The sequence below is a fragment of the Crinia signifera genome, chromosome 12 (genome assembly GCF_055691185.1).
Source record: "Crinia signifera chromosome 12, ASM5569118v1, whole genome shotgun sequence".
Lineage (NCBI taxonomy): Eukaryota > Metazoa > Chordata > Amphibia > Anura > Myobatrachidae > Crinia > Crinia signifera.
The window spans coordinates 4470374-4486522 of record NC_139228.1 but is presented as its reverse complement, the minus strand read 5'-3'; the positions used below and the strand labels follow the sequence as shown (position 1 = coordinate 4486522).

General features: G+C 49.9%; 2 protein-coding genes across 2 annotated transcripts; both read right to left on the bottom strand.

Moving 5' to 3' along the window:
- Positions 1–742: 742 nt before the first annotated feature.
- On the bottom strand, positions 743–6548 carry ILF2 (interleukin enhancer binding factor 2). Its single transcript, XM_083166190.1, has 15 exons — positions 6400–6548; positions 5037–5090; positions 4914–4956; positions 4729–4833; positions 4314–4391; positions 2955–3057; positions 2341–2406; positions 2132–2248; positions 1982–2060; positions 1771–1858; positions 1631–1692; positions 1421–1535; positions 1246–1336; positions 1006–1169; positions 743–926 (listed from the first exon to the last, which is right to left on the bottom strand). The coding sequence occupies exons 1-14, from the start codon at positions 6402–6404 to the stop codon at positions 1015–1017; spliced, it is 1161 nt and encodes a 386-aa protein (XP_083022316.1). The 5' UTR covers positions 6405–6548; the 3' UTR covers positions 743–926; positions 1006–1014.
- A 4539-nt stretch (positions 6549–11087) lies between these two features.
- Positions 11088–13782, bottom strand: SNAPIN (SNAP associated protein). The gene is made up of 4 exons (XM_083166357.1): positions 13533–13782; positions 12340–12386; positions 12105–12223; positions 11088–11784 (listed from the first exon to the last, which is right to left on the bottom strand). Exons 1-4 carry the CDS (start codon positions 13658–13660, stop codon positions 11680–11682), a joined length of 399 nt encoding a protein of 132 aa, XP_083022483.1. The 5' UTR covers positions 13661–13782; the 3' UTR covers positions 11088–11679.
- Positions 13783–16149: the final 2367 nt, after the last annotated feature.

The window sequence follows — 16149 nt, the reverse complement described above, 5'->3', positions numbered from 1 at the left end:
GCAGCAGAACACGAGGACAGGCACTGACACTAGAGGGAGGAAGGTACAGGTGGGAGACATTAGTCACAGGAAGAGGAGCAGCAGAACACAAGGACATGCACTGAAACTAGGAGGAAGATTCAGGGGAATGTGAGGAAGAATTACTTCACAGAAAGAGTAGTAGATAAGTGGACTAGCCTCCCATCAGAGGTGGTAGAGGCAAATACAGTAGTACAATGTAAACATGCTTGGGATAGGCATATTGATATCCTTACAAAGAAATAAGGATCAAATATGGTTTGAGGTAACATGTTTAAAAAAAGGGGCAGACTAGATGGGCCAAGTGGTTCTTATCTGCCGTCATGTTCTATGTTTCTATGACATACGGCTAATGTGACAGTCCTACCAAGCGCTCAGAACACTCCGAGACACTTAAAAATGATTCCCTGCTTCTAGAACATTCTATTAAGAATAAAGTGATTGCACCATGTAAGGGTCATGCCGACTAAGGGCGGCATATTTCTGTACCATCTAGCCCAGGACACAAGTACACTACTCCCACAGACCATGCCTCAGAACACAACCCATCCACTGTGCAGGTGTTATACAGTACACGTTACGTGATAGGCGGGGGTATTAGTGTGACTCTTTATCCTGGTCCACATTGTATGGAGAAAAGGCAGCAGAACACCCCCAGTCTCCCCATCACGTGGCCACACCCCAGCAGCATCACCACACCCACTGATAAACAGCACAACGATCATTCAACAGTGGAAATAAAAATTTATTGTCTGCATGAGAATCGCTACAGTATAAAATAAGTCACAAAACAAGCTGAGAACACAAACACAGAGGGGGAGGGGGAATTGTGGAGGAGGAGAGTTTGGTCCAAAATTAGACCTGGTAACTTCTGCCCTTGGGTTGGGGAAACCAAATAACTTCAGAACCTGGAAAGAGAAGAATCCTCCAGTAATTAAGATGGCTGAATCAGATGGACTGTCTGCGGCGCACAGGAACATTCATTACCTGTTGAGGTCACTCCTGTGTCTCCATGTTCTCCTCCTCGGCAGCCTCTGGAATATCCTGGGCCTCCTCATCCTCACCCTCCTTTCTCTCAGGCAACCTCTCATAGGCCTTCTCTGAGGGAGTCACAATGACACCATCCCAGGTGGACATGTCTGTGGCAAGAGCTGTAAGCAGAGGACCAATGAGAACACAGAACCAGAAACATGAGCGCAAGATCCCTGCTGTGCATCTGCCACTTACCGCTGGCGTCTCCTTCCAGGCCGAGGATCTTTCTGAAGCCTCCATGAGACAGAATGCGCACCAGAGTCTGTGCCGTGTAACACACCATGTCCTAGGGAGAGACAGCAGGCGCTCATTATACACATCTACCAGAGGAGGAGGGGGGGAGGAAGAGAGGTAAGTCACAGACACTCACCTGCTGTTCCAGGGTCATCACTGTGTGGACTCTGAAGTTCCCACTCTCACATGGGTCAGTAATCCCCACAGAGCCAGGAAGGAAGAGGCCGGCTGCCAGAATCTGAAGGCACCGCCTGCAAGAGGGAGTGGCTATTAGATTACATGGATCCCATCATTATTACATGGATCCCATCATTAACACCCCACTACCAAGTCCCCAGCACCTTACCTGTAGGCCACATTCAGTGCCAGCGGCTGTCTTGAGGGGTTGTTCATAATAGCATAATGGCCCTAAAAAGTAACATAAGGTGAATGCTTTACAATGATACCAGATAGGAGAACAGACTCGGCTTCCTGTAAGGGACTTACCAAGAGGTCAACAATCCAGGGGGTCAGGGGCTCAAACCCAGCGAATCGTCCTTTCAAATCTTTTAATAAACGGATCAAAACTTTGACGCTGAGGGGAGATAAACGGGAGGGTCAGATAGGAGCATGGACCTGCCGGGAATGATCTAGTACAACGGATACAGGAACTGAGACCCCCCCCCACAGAGCACGGAATCCACAACATAAGACTTACGTGGAATGGGAAGCGTTCTCCTCGAACCAGCGGGCGTGTCTGATGGCAGCCAATGCGCTCTGCAGAACCTTGATGTCCACTACAATAGATAAGGAAGGTTAGCGGCCAGGCAGGAGCAGCAGATAGCAGAGCAGGTGAACAGACACTTACAATGCAGTTCCGGGTCCAGTTTGCGCAGGTTGGGGGGTATTGTGGTGATCAGAACTTTCACGGTGGCGTCAGCAGAACTGATCTCGAAGCCGGTTTCGTTAGTGAGCATGGTGAGAACTAGGAGAGGATATTAAGTTATTCCCTAGATTCCAGTTCAGGCACAGATCAGGTATGGGGGACGGATGGAAGAGACCAGCAGACAAACTCACCTTCGGCAGGATCTTGCGTTTTCAGAGTCTCCACTACTTTCATACCCAGGGCAGAGACGGCTTCCACTGAAAGAAACAATAGGGCTCGGTAACAAGCCAGGGACACCCACAGATCTCACAGCACTACACTAGCTCCCATTCAGAATGCAACGCAAGCTCCTCACAAAGCACTCATCCATCTACATCCCTCTGAGTATCCATCTACATCCCTCTGAGTACGTACTCTGACCACCAAGATTCCTGTAAAAATGCCTCATGTGCTTTTCCCTATCTCAGGCCATCTACTACAACTTCTTCCCCACCGGCCCCTAACCCCCAGTTCCTCCCCACCCGCCCCTAACCCTGAGGGGCAGATTTATTAAAGCTGTGAAGTCATAATGTGGCTGGTACTTTATCACCAGCCAATCAGATCCTAACTCTGAAGTTAAAGGCTTGGTTTGAAAAAATGACAGGTAGGAGCCGATTAGCCGGTGATAAAACCAGACACTTTACCGAGCTTATTGAATCTACCCCTGTACTTGTCCTACATCTTGTAGTGCAAGCGGTTCTATGTACTTTTTTTTTTTTAAGTGCTGTGGAACCATTGACACCATATACAAAAGGAGAATACTCACATGTTGGGAGGATCTTCAAGATGACCACAAGATCTGCCACGTTGTGTCCAGCTGTCATTGTCCCCTTCTTGTAGGAGCCCACCTGACGTACCTCTTCTATTTGCTGCAGGAAGACAGTTATTTTACTGAACTGGTCACTGCCCATCTGGCATCCTGCTACTGAACACGTGACCTATGGGAAGAGCACTAGGAAACCCCAGTACTAGGGATGCCAATCCCGGGGCATTTTTTTCAATCCCGGCATTGGCCGCTCTAATAAAAAGAATGACGCCGCCGCCCCCCCCCAAGCTGCACAGGTCATTGAAAATGCCACCCCCGACAATCCTCCCATCCCTCCTGTGACACTGCAGTCACTTACGTTGGTGGTAACAGGCAGGGGGAGGAGTCCACCTCCGGCTCCTGCGGACAGGCAGCTAGAAAGAGTTAAGGAACTGGCAAGTGGCCAGGCGTTCGGGATAGAGAAGTGTGCTTACAGGCATGGTGGCGGCCAGGCTGCGCAGCGTGGTGTAATGTCAGGGGTCACGCTGCACAGCACACCATGCTTGTCGGCACAGATCACTGTCCTGAACAGCTTCACCGCCGGGTCAATGGTCAGTAGCAGTCAGCCGGGCAGCATCTGAGCCATATACTAAAGGTGCTCTGCCCAGCTTTACAAAAAAGTTAATAGACTGGGAGCTTCAATCCCGGGATTCAAATCCCGCCAATTTTAGGCCCTAATCCTGGGATCCCACCGATCCCAAGATTGGCCTCCCTACTCAGTACAATACAGCAGCTAGCAGTCACCTGCCATTGAAGAAGGTATGGCCACAAGCATTAGACTACAACACGAATTGCAGCCATTTTGCAGGAGGGGAGGATGTAGTTCTAGATTAAACATATACTGGCAAGGAGTTTGTGTAACAATCTTTGTTAGGACAAGGGTCACTGAAAACATGAAGATCCACACATTATAAACATGGAACCTGGCTGCCCAAAATATTGCTGTAAGTCAGACCTCGACAAGCTGTCCCATCCCAGCAGTCACTACCACAATTTTAACTTAATTGCAACAGTAGCAAAGCATGCTGGGATTTGGAGTTCAACGGCTATAAAGTTCCCTCTACAGATAGACCAAAGTTCCAGCAATATCCTATCAAAGCAGCAAAGGGCAGATCTTCAGGGAGAGGGGTGTATTTCTGGAAGCAGAGCGACAAATCATTGCCAATGTAACAACCCCAAGGCGCCTGAATCCTTACGGTGGGCCTAAACCAAGTGCTGTTTATTAGTCGCTGCAAGACATGCGTCGGTAACCCAAAATCACAACATTTAGTGCAGTTTGTCTCACACGGATACATATGTCGATGGGAGAAGGATACTTACTACTTCAAAGTTTCCTGGTGCCACAATCAAGTTGTCGATTACATTGTTTATCTTCGTTACTAGCGACAGGATGGAAGCCTAGGAGAGAGGAGACAAGTTCCCATCAGTCAGTAATCAGAAGCTCTATTGCAGATAGATCTTTCTAGGACTAAATGTACTGTTACAACTTATGAGATCAGGTTAACCTGAGGGCCACCTGTGAAGTTATGGCTAAAGATCAGGTGCCTATGTCTGATGTAGGGTGAAATCTGTGCACAAAAGCCATCACGTAACTAAATATTGCCCCAGTTTCTAGTTATTTGAACTTAATACCAAAGTTTCAGGTTATATCTTATGTGCGATTCCAGGTTCTTAGCAGAGGGATACAGACAGTGATACAATTACCCAATATTGGTATAAGCAGTTAAACTCCTACCTGCTCGGCCGGTGTTGGGGCAAGGTCTTGGTTACGTTTGAGCAGAGCTTCGCTGAACGGGGTCTCATCCAGGGCTGGCTTGACGCGTGGAAATGCCATCTCACACTGATGGAATAAATCCGCATTAGTCACAAGCAGTACCAGCAGCGCAACATACAGCATAGAGTAGCAGATTAATTACTCACCACATGGAAGTCAAAGGGGATATGTGGGACGAAGGGCCTGAAACTGCAAGAGAGGTGTAAGTTACACACAGCCCCAATTCTGTTATACGGGTGAAGAAAGGACATAATACACAGGAGACTTACCCTGCTGGGCCCACTCTGGAACCAAAGCGTCCACGTCCGCGACCTCGTTCACCCCTGTGAGTAGAATCAGGCATCAGTAAAGCAAGACAGCAGGAAGGCATCAGGTAGACTGGCTACAGGTCGTCCTCAAGCCCAGTATGGCCAAGGGAAGTTCTAGTACTAACACATCAAGGCACTTGGCTGGGTACACCAAGGATCTGGTTTAGGGAACATTTATCTGAGAACTGGTCAGATTACAATGAGGACCAGGAAGTTATCATTACAGGAACAATCTACAGCAATGTACCATTAGTGTGAACCCATTCTCAGCTGCTATTGTACTACATACATCCATGGTCACTAAGGTACTACAGGCGATTACCAGGGGCCTAAAAGCCACGGGGAAGGGGGGGGGGGGGGGGGACACAGGCATCGTGCAGGAATTATATAGTTATTAGGGGGCTATAAGAATGAAGGAGAGTGGAGAGGACATATCAGTGAGGGAGGTAATGGAGGAGAGGGTGTTTATAGCAGTGTGGTAGTTACATGGTTATGGAGGGTACAGTGATAGAGAAGGGTTACTGAAGGTATAGTTATGGAGGAGAAAGGGATATGGAGGTGTATACATAGTTATTGGGGGCATGGCCATGGAGGAGACGGTGTGTATATATAGTTATTGGGGGCCTAGCCAGGGAGGAGACGGTGTATATATATATATATATATATATATATAGTTATTGGGGGCCTAGCCAGGGAGGAGAGGGGGTGTATATATAGTTATTGGGGGCCTAGCCAGGGAGGAGAAGGGGTGTATATATAGTTATTGGGGGCCTAGCCATGGAGGAGTGGGTGTATATATAGTTATTGGGGGCCTAGCCAGGGAGGAGAGGGGGTGTATATATAGTTATTGGGGGCCTAGCCAGGGAGGAGAGGGGGTGTATATATAGTTATTGGGGGCCTAGCCAGGGAGGAGAGGGGGTGTATATATCAGGAAAGGGAACACATGGTTATAATGGGCCTAGCTATGGAGAGGGGATGTATACATAGTTGTTGGGGCCTAGCTATGGAGAGGGGGTGTATACATCAGGGAAGGGAATACATGGTTATTGGAGGCCTAGTTATGGAGAAGGGTCACATGGCTATAGGTAAGCAGAAGAGGGAGACTGTAGACCAGTGAGGGGTTGCAGGTCTATAGGAAGGGGGGGTTATATAATTATGGAGAGGGTGATCACTGACCGCTCAGGGGCAGCCGCCGCCGCCGCTACAGGCCACCACACAGAAGCGGCCTGTGCGCTTTCCCGCCTGAAGCCCGGACGCACCCAGCCCCGCACCCATGCACAGCAGACACGCGGCCTACATCCCCTCTATCTCCGGCCATTCTTACCTCATTCTCTCGGCTTTCGGTTCCACACGCTCCTGGACAATGAACACCCGCTCAACCCGCGAGGCTACGACACTGGAACAGTATACCGCCGCGCAATTGGCTATAAGCGCCGGGTGGCCGCCCAATCGCAGCCGCTCTTATTGAGGCTCCGCCCCGCTGACCACATCTAGCCAATTACGTTTGCGTACTCGACCGGATCTTTGTAACGGACAATGCAGCGGCCCAATTACACGGCGGCGTGCAGCCCCACCCACACAAGTTAGAAAAAAAACTTTATTGAGCACACTGTGCGTGTACACGGACAATACACAGTGTGTAAAAATATAAAACACCACAGATGTGGAACTACAAGTCCTAGCAATCCCTGCTTATTATGTACTGAGGCAGGATCAGGCTCCAGCTTCAATACTGCTGCACTGTGGGGAATAAACAGGGGGAATTCTAGATAATACATGTACACCTGCCTCATGGCAGCCCCCACCCCAGTCATACTATTATTATTATTATTATTATTATTATTATTATTATTATTGTCACCTCACAGGACTCTGGGTGAGATTTAATAGGATGAGAGATTCAAAAAGTGAGAGATTTGGTAAGAAATCTCCAGTTTTTTTAAAGCGGCAACCATTTACACTGCAAAACCAGTTTGATATTGAAGTGTAAATGATTGCCGCTTTAAAAAACCCTGGAGATTTCTTCCCAAATCTCTCACTTTCTGAATATCTCATCCTATTAAATCTCACCCTATGCATCCAGCTAATCCTGACCCTACACACCTGGCAGTGGCCATGTACAGAATTAATACCTCTCACACTGACAAATATTTCCCCATATTATTGCACATGAACGCGCGACAACCAGGAAGATTGGTCAGTGTGAAAGGGTCCTGAAAGATTGTCTCGGATCCAACGTTACAGTATTTCAACCTGGGTCTAGGGGCAGTGTGAAAGGGTAACCCGGGTCAACACCTCATTCACTGCACTGTAAAGGCGCTGCTGGGAGATGCTGACATCTTCAGTGCTGCCCCAGCCCCACCTCCTAAATACATCACCGGCACAGTATGGATGCCAATCCCGGGGCTTATTTTCAATCTCGGGATTGAAAAATGCCTAATACCGGGATTCCCGGGATTGAGTTTGTCAATATGACGATGAACTTTAGTCCCCCCCCCCCCCCAAATCCAGTCTAACTCACCCGGCCATTGCTGCGGGAGTCGGGCAGTGATGTTCAGAGGCCGGCGGCTTTGATTGGAGGCCCGTGTGTGGGTGGTTTGGAGGCAGGCCGATGTGCGGGAGCCGGGCAGCGGTGGTCTGGAGGCCGACGTCGGAGTAGCCGGGCGACAGTGATGGCTCGGGTTCCGGGTAGTGGGAGGGCATGGAGCTGCAGACAGGCTGCGCAGTGTAACCTCTGACATCAGGTCATGCTGCAAGCAGCCGCAGAGCAGCGCGCTGGGTTTGGGAGCAGACTGGCAGCGTCTGAGCTGCCCGACATTAGATTTGCGCATGCGCAGGCCAATCCCGGAATCCCGGGATTGGAAGCTGCAATCCCGGGATTCAAATCACGGTGTTTTTAGGGCCAAATCCCGGGATCCCACCAGGGATTGGCCACCCTACTGCCCAGCTTTATACCGGGTCGGGCGGCTAGCGTGAAAGTGCTTGCAGACAAGATTTTCTACCCGACATGCAAGTGCTTTCTAATGTGAAAGGGGTATAATGGACACATTACACAGTGACATTTCACCACAGCGCTCTCTGAAAGCTGGATAACGTGTTAACCCGCTGTTCCCTATGGGGGACGGCCACCCGGCCTCTGCCACAAGTTTCTCATGCAGCTGCCTGGGTGCACCTGCACAACCAGGCCCAAATCCTGAGGTGAAGAAGCAGCACCATTACTGATCCCTGGGATGGGTTCTTGTACGGGATATGTCCCAGCTACGACACCACCACCAAAGGATTGTCCTTTATTGCTGCGATATGTAGTGATGGAGATTGTTCATTTCTAGGGGCTTATCTTTCCAATTAATAAACCCCTTAGTGTCTATATAGCACAATAGTGGTTACATCCATAGTCCCCCCCCAGAATAACAGCCACTGCAATATCACACAAGGTGGTAATGAGGCCGCACACAGCAGCATTCCCAGCACCTTCCCCACGGTTTCTCTCTCTGTACCTGAATCAGCACCTCCCCGTCTGACTATAAAGAACACAATGGGCCAGATTCAGCTGGGGGTAAACAACCCAAAATCAAAAAAGAGCAAATGGTCACCGTTACTCTGCTTACACACCATAATATATTATCACACAATGGGGCAGGTGTATTAAGACTGGTGAAGAGATAAAGCAAGTGATAACACACCAGCCAATCCGTTCCCAACTGTCAGTTTTCAAACATAGTTGACTGGCTGGTGTGTTATCACCTTCTATTTTATCTCTTCACCAGGTTTAATACATCTGCCCCAGTGTATGGTTTAGACGCAGATTGGAACCATATACCCTACACCTCATATAGGTCCTTATTCAGATCTGATCGCAGTACAAATTTGTTCTCAAAATGGGCAAAACCATGTGAAGGTGGGTCAGATGTAACATGTGCAGAAAGAGTTACATCTGGGTGGAGTGAGTTTAAACTGAAATCAAAATTGCAGTGTAAAAATAACGCAGCCAGTATTTACCCTGCACAGAAACAAAATAACTAACCCAAATCGAACTGTCTCTGCACATGTTACATCTGCCCCACCTGCAGTGCACATGGTTTTACCCATTTTGAGAACAAATTAGTACTGCGATCAGATCTGAATAAGACATACTTGCCTACCTGACCCTCTCCATGCGGGAGAAAATGCTCTGCTCCTGGACTTCCCTGGTAATGTATGATTGCCATCACCTGTGGTGACACCTTTACCCAGCTCCCCACAGGTGATGGCAATCATACATTACCAGGAAAGTCCAGGAGCAGAGCATTTTCTCCCGCATGGAGAGGGTCAGGTAGGCAAGTAAGGAATAAGGGCCAGTGTGTACATCCGCCACACCCGGTCGTCATGCAATACATTGTCTCATATGTTGTGCAGCACATCCCACGTTACAGGAAGAAAATGGCTGATTATCAGAATATGACCAGTACTACCCCGGTATATCAGTTAGAGAAGGCTGCATGGAAATATTGCAGTGAGACCCAACACTTCAATATTTCCCATTAACTAATAAGCTACTTTAACCCTGATGTAAATGAGGTTGTGTCCTGTGCCCCAGCTACCCAGTGTTGTCCTATCTTCTTTCTCTGCCAGAATCTGTAACAATGAGCTGTACCGCCACCCCCACCCCCCCCACTGGGTCACACCGTACCATATGCAAATATCATCACTTCTATTGCACTTTATCAGCTACCATTCATTCAAAACTAGCAGCGTGCCGATTTCACCCACAGACGTCCAGCCACCATTAGGAGCGTAGCGCCCGAGTTGCTTTGCACAATACGCCTTCATGAATATTTCCTCTGGGTTATTAAGTGCCACACAATAGGAGAATACAGAGCTCAGATGGGTGCAGCCGTGCAGAAGAAGCACCAACTTGTAGCGATTCCCTGGCTGCTGGGACTGAACAGTTCTTAGTGTTTGTAGTATCATTTCCCACCTTGCATTAGAATGCAAGCAGAGCAGGGGAGACAAAGCCATCCATTCACTGTGGGACTACAAGACCTAGCATCAACCACTGCCATAGAGGAATGAGCTTGGAGAGTATTTCACCACAAGGGGGCACTATGCCTGGAAGGGTATGGATCCTTAGGTCGACACAGACTAAAGGTCAACTTTGGGAAGTTCAACAGTCAAAAGGTTGACATGAGTTTTTCATGTTTTTATTTATGTAATGTTGACATAGTCCACGTGGACACCATATGGGAGCACCGCGACCCCTTGCATGGCTCGCTACACTATTATATTCTCCCTCAACGCCCCAGTGGCTGCCAGGGCCTGAAACACCTCCTGTCAGCTCAATAAAAAAAAAACATGTCGACCTTTGCCTGTGTCGTCCTAAGGCCTGTTGAGCTAACGACCATCTCCTGCCTGGAAGATGCTGTAATGGTTAGTAATACTGCTGCATATCCCAGAGGTCATTGGTTCCATTCCCACAATGACTCAGTGTGGAGTTTGTATATTCTCCCCAGCTTTCCTCCCTCAATCCAAACAATATACTTGTACTGTAGGTTATTTAGCTCCCAATAAAATGAACCCTAGTGTGAACATGTGTAATGTGCATGTACTGTACACGTGGTAGGGAATATTAAGGTCCCATTTATCAACAAGCAATAAAACTCGTTACACTCCTTGCGTTTGATAATACTGCGCCAGCTCTCAGCTGTCATTTTTCAAACGCAGGGCAGCTGGGAGCTGATTGGCTGGCGCACCATTTATTGTACGCACACGAGTTTTATCACTCACTGATAAGTAAGCCGCAAAGATTGTAAGCTCCACTGGTGCAGGGGCTGATGTGAATGGCCAAATATTCTCTGTACAGTGCTGCGGAATGTGTGTGGTAATAAATAAACGTGGGGAGACAATGCCAGCTTAGAAACAATACCAGATCAGTTACTATTTGTCCAATACCGTGGGCGTGCCCACAGAACCAGCATCTGCTGTAACGGGGGAAACTGCAATGTTAATGTTCTCACACACAAATCCAGGCGGCAGTTTTACTGATAATATTTATTGCGATACAAGAGCGTAAGTCAGGCAGAGCGGCCACAAGCTGAATATCACACTACAACATATGGAGTCAGCCATGGGACACAATCTAAAGCATGATGAAGATGAAGGGGCACCTCACACACACACCAAACGTCACCCAATCTGGTACACAGTCCCTGCTCACGGCTCCAAGTAACATGACCACCGTGTGAGAATACATGAAACACAAGAGGCCGCCTGGCGCACCATTCCCTTTGGCTGGCTCATGGGACAGAGGAAAAGGCAAGACCCACAAATGGAATGATGGGAAATATGACAGAATTGTCTGATTGGCAGCTGGAGAACCAGAGTCCTCTATTGCTAGTGGAACAATGATGATTGCTACATTAGGTTTCATGCATCACACCGGAATATAATTCTCCTAGTGCAATCTGCTGATCGATATGGCAGCTGTCACCCCACGTTGGGCTGCTAAGCATTTGGCCCCCCTGGAAGGGGTAACAGAGGTTCGTCTGCACACAGCTGGGCTGGCAGAGATCTAATCCACCGATGTTACTGAGAAAGACGGCGCAGCTCCAGAATTCCTCTCTCAGCCTCATTTGCTGGGGGACGTTGGGGGATGATGGGCTCCGGAATCCAACATCGCCCTTCTTCGGGCTGTCTCTTTGGCCACACTGTGATTTAGACGCCTCAGTCTCTCCTAAGAGGGCAGAGGAAAAAAGGTAGAATGTTAGGGGGTCTTTTGCTGGGTGCCCCTTTATGAGAAGGCTTTCACACATGATGTCTCTATCAGTTATCAGAGGTGTCTGACCACATTCAAGGGGCAACATCTATGACAAACGTCACTGGAATCAACGTTTGGCCAAGGCTGGTGCTGCCATAAATGGAGAGTAGAAGTTTATCTCAGGAGTACATGATGGGTTGCTGACACGCGGCCTCTGTATCTGCAGTAGTGCAGTAGTGCTCTCTGCAGGCCAGCAACCAGGATAACATTCTCTTAGCACCCTGACCGTGTCTCACCTGTGCGTTCTGCAGGATGTTGTTCACCAAGACGACCCTGCGACGGGCGTTCAGCAGCTTCTTCACGTAAGGGTCCAGGTCCAAAGCCACCTTCTGGTCCTCATTAATCTTGCAGAGCTCTAGAACAAGAGATAGACATATATGTACGGAGAAGAGTCTGTCCCCCCCCTGTATGCACAGACACAAGCTCTCCAGCACTGAGAGGTCCCCCCCCATCCCCGGAGCTTACACTCACCTGATGCCAGGCTGTCAATGTGCTCCCGCAGGTCCACCTGGCTCTCTCTGCAATCAGAGGGAATATATATAGAATACAAACAAAATGTGCTAATGTGGGGGGCACTGGAAGACCCCGAACTCTCTCGGAGAGACGCCAAAAGGTGGAGATAATAAAAATGTTCCGCAAGCAAATTATAACTAGGGATGGCCAACGAACATCGATGATTTAAAGTCATGGATGGTTTATTGCCGATGTTGAATACTTTTGCAATTGATGGGGGAGAACCAGATGTTCCGCCTTTTTTTTTCCTTCAAAGTGCAGGGTCACGAACCATAGCTCTGCCCCCCGACACCCGTGAAGCCCCACCAGCATGCTTTGAGTGGCCCACAGGCCAATCAGTCAAACACAATGTTTGACCATCGATAGGTAAAAATATCGATGGTCATCCGTTGCATAGTTTAGCATTATCGATGGCCAGTTGCACTATTACCATCCATGGCAATGGCCATCCCTAATTATATAACACATGATGCCTGACTTCTCCAGATGTCACCCCAGTGTTCTCTGCAACACCCCATCATCATCTCAGTACATGATTCCACCCTGATTACAGGGGAACTATGACACTTGCGCTCCTAATTACTAGGTTACACAGTACCTTCGTCATGCCGCATTACAGGGGGACACCGTGACACTAGCCCTGCCTCTCCTTCCATTACAGGGGGTACACAGCCCTACCCCCTACTCTCATTACAGGGGGTACACAGCCCTACCCCCTCCCCTCGTTACAGGAAACACAGCCCTGCCCCCTCCCCCTCGTTACAGGGGACACAGCCCTGCCCCCTCCCCTCATTACAGGAGGGGACACAGCCCTGCCCCCTCCGTCATTACAGGAGGGGACACAGCCCTGCCCCCTCCCCTCATTACACGGGGGACACAGCCCTGCCCCCTCCCCTCATTACACGGGGGACACAGCCCTGCCCCCTCCGCTCATTACAGGAGGGGACACACAACACTACCACCTCACTACAGGGGGACACAGCCCTGCCCTCTCATTACACGGGGGACACAGCCCTGCCCCCTCCGCTCATTACAGGAGGGGACACACAACACTACCACCTCACTACAGGGGGGCACAGCCCTGACTCCTCCCTGGGGTAAGCAGATCACTCCCGGGACACCCCCAGGCGGCGGCTCAGGGCTCCCCGCACCTCACGGCGTGCACATGGGAATCCAGCTGCTGCACCGCCGGCTTTAGTAGCTCCAGCAGCCCCTCCGCGAACACATCCCGCCCCGGGGACACCGGCACCGCCATCCTGCACCGGACCGGAAATGACATCACACCACCGACTGGGGGCTCCGGGCGCCGCGGTTACTAGAGTGAGCGACCGGTGCCATCTTGTAGCCCGATATCCGCTGTCAGTGACTGTCTGGTGTCTACACAAACATGGCGGCGCCCTTCCCCCTTTCTGCGGGACACAGCGCATTGGCAACATACAGCCTGCCACACCCCCCTAGCGGATGATAATGTGATAATAAAGCGGATGATAATGTTATGTAGTGCGAAGTTGCTGGATCTGCCATGCACCCACCCTGCTGCTATGTGACCTCATAATATAAATACCCCAACATGACCCTCTCCAGGAGGACACAATGCTCAGCTCCTGGGCCTCCCTCTGGCTGTAGGATTATCAGCACCTGTGCTGCACAGGGTAATTGGTAAGACAGGTGTCAGCACAGGTGCTGGTAATCATACAGTCAGAGGGAAGTCCTGCCATAGAGCATTGTGTCCTGTATACAGCACACCTCATACCTCCCAACATGACCCTCTCCAAGAGGACACAATGCTCAGCTCCTGGGCCTCCCTCTGGGTGTCTGATTACCAGCACCTGTACTGCACATGGTAATTGGTAAGACAGGTGTCAGCACAGGTGCTGGTAATCATACAGGCAGAGGGAAGTCCTGCCATAGAGCATTATGTCCTGTATACAGTCACACACACACCCCATACCTCCCAACATGACCCTCTCCAGGAGGACACAATGCTCAGCTCCTGGGCCTCCCTCTGGGTGTATGATTGCCAGCACCTGTGCTGCACAGGGTCATTGGTAAGACAGGTGCTGGTAATCATACAGTCAGAGGGAAGTCCTGCATAGAGCATTGTGTCCTATATACAGTCACACACACCCCATACCTCCCAACATGACGCTCTCCAGGAGGACACATGCTCAGCTCCTGGGCCTCCCTCTGGGTGTATGATTGCCAGCACCTGTGCTGCACAGGGCAATTGGTAAGACAGGTGTCAGCACAGGTGCTGGTAATCATACAGTCAGAGGGAAGTCCTGCCATAGAGCATTGTGTCCTGTATACAGTCACACACACACCATACCTCCCACCATGACCCTCTCCAGGAGGACACAATGCTCAGCTCCTGGGCCTCCCTCTGGGTGTATGATTACCAGCACCTGTACTGCACAGGGTAATTGGTAAGACAGGTGTCAGCACAGGTGCTATTAATCATAGAGGCAGAGGGAAGTCCTGCCATAGAGTATTGTGTCCTGTATACAGTCACACCCCCCCCATACCTCCCACCATGACCCTCTCCAGGAGGACACAATACTCAGCTCCTGGGCCTCCCTCTGGGTGTATGATTGCCAGCACCTGTGCTGCACAGGGTAATTGGTAAGACAGGTGTCAGCACAGGTGCTGGTAATCATACAGTCAGAGGGAAGTCCTGCCATAGAGCATTGTGTCCTATATACAGTCACACACACACACCCCACATACCTCCCAACATGACCCTCTCCAGGAGGACACAATGCTCAGCTCCTGGGCCTCCCTCTGGGTGTATGATTACCAGCACCTGTGCTGCACAGGGCAATTGGTAAGACAGGTGTCAGCACAGGTGCTGGTAATCATACAGTCAGAGGGAAGTCCAGGAGTTGAGCAATTGTGTGACCTCAGTGCACACATTCGGTGCGCAGCCCAAACGGGGTGTGTTATTGCTGGGAAGGGGCATGGCCACACAATAGTACCCCCAATTCAAATTATGCCACACAGTAGTGCAACTTTATTCACATTATAGCGCGAGCGGCAACTTCCGCTCTGAGTCAGTCCACGGCTGTGTACGGAGGTAGGAGGTGCCTCAGTGACGTGGGGTGAGGTCAGCCACTGGTGAGGCTCTGATTGGTACCAAGCATCCTGATATTGACAGAAGACTGCATAGGAGACATTTTCTCAGTCTTTGAAGGAATACTGATTATATATATATATATATATATATATATATATAAAATTACATACACATATACATAAATATATATACACATACAGTATGAGGTTCAGTGGTGCCAAGACTGTCTGACTGGTCTCCCCCTGGTGCATCGTTCCTTGACCTCCTGCAATCACCTATAAACAGCAGCAGCAGCCAGTTACCGCAGAACAGCCGAGTGCACCTGGTAACCGCATGCTGTGCTCCCCCGGGCTGCTAGCACACAGGATGAGGATAGCTACCGTCCCGGCCCCTACTTTTTATGGAGACAGGGATGTGTGCTGTGCTGTGCTGTGAACCAGTCCCGCTCCCAACGCCGCTACTGCCGCCACCAACTACTATCGCCGCCAGTGGCCAAAATGCAGGTCATACCTTCTGGGGAGGGGAGGGGGTGTCTGGTGATGAGTGCCCCCCGGCTGGTCCAGCTGCTGCAGGCTGTGATCACGGAAGATAGGGTCGGCTCTGGGAGCGGATAGAGGCTGGCAGTGTATGACAGCCTGTATCTGTTGTCCTATCACATGTCATTGAGGCAGATGTGTAGATGCCGCTTCCACGTT

Coding starts and splice junctions, on each gene's coding strand:
- ILF2 (XM_083166190.1), bottom strand. Junction 2,407..2,954: donor CTTGAAGATCCTCCCAACAT/GTGAGTATTCTC, acceptor TGTTTCTTTCAG/TGGAAGCCGTCTCTGCCCTG. Junction 1,693..1,770: donor CCTGGATTGTTGACCTCTTG/GTAAGTCCCTTA, acceptor GTTACTTTTTAG/GGCCATTATGCTATTATGAA.
- SNAPIN (XM_083166357.1), bottom strand. CDS start 13,660: ATGTCATTTCCGGTCCGGTGCAGGATGGCGGTGCCGGTGTCCCCGGGG. Junction 12,387..13,532: donor TCCCATGTGCACGCCGTGAG/GTGCGGGGAGCC, acceptor CTCTGATTGCAG/AGAGAGCCAGGTGGACCTGC. Junction 12,224..12,339: donor CATTGACAGCCTGGCATCAG/GTGAGTGTAAGC, acceptor CTCTTGTTCTAG/AGCTCTGCAAGATTAATGAG.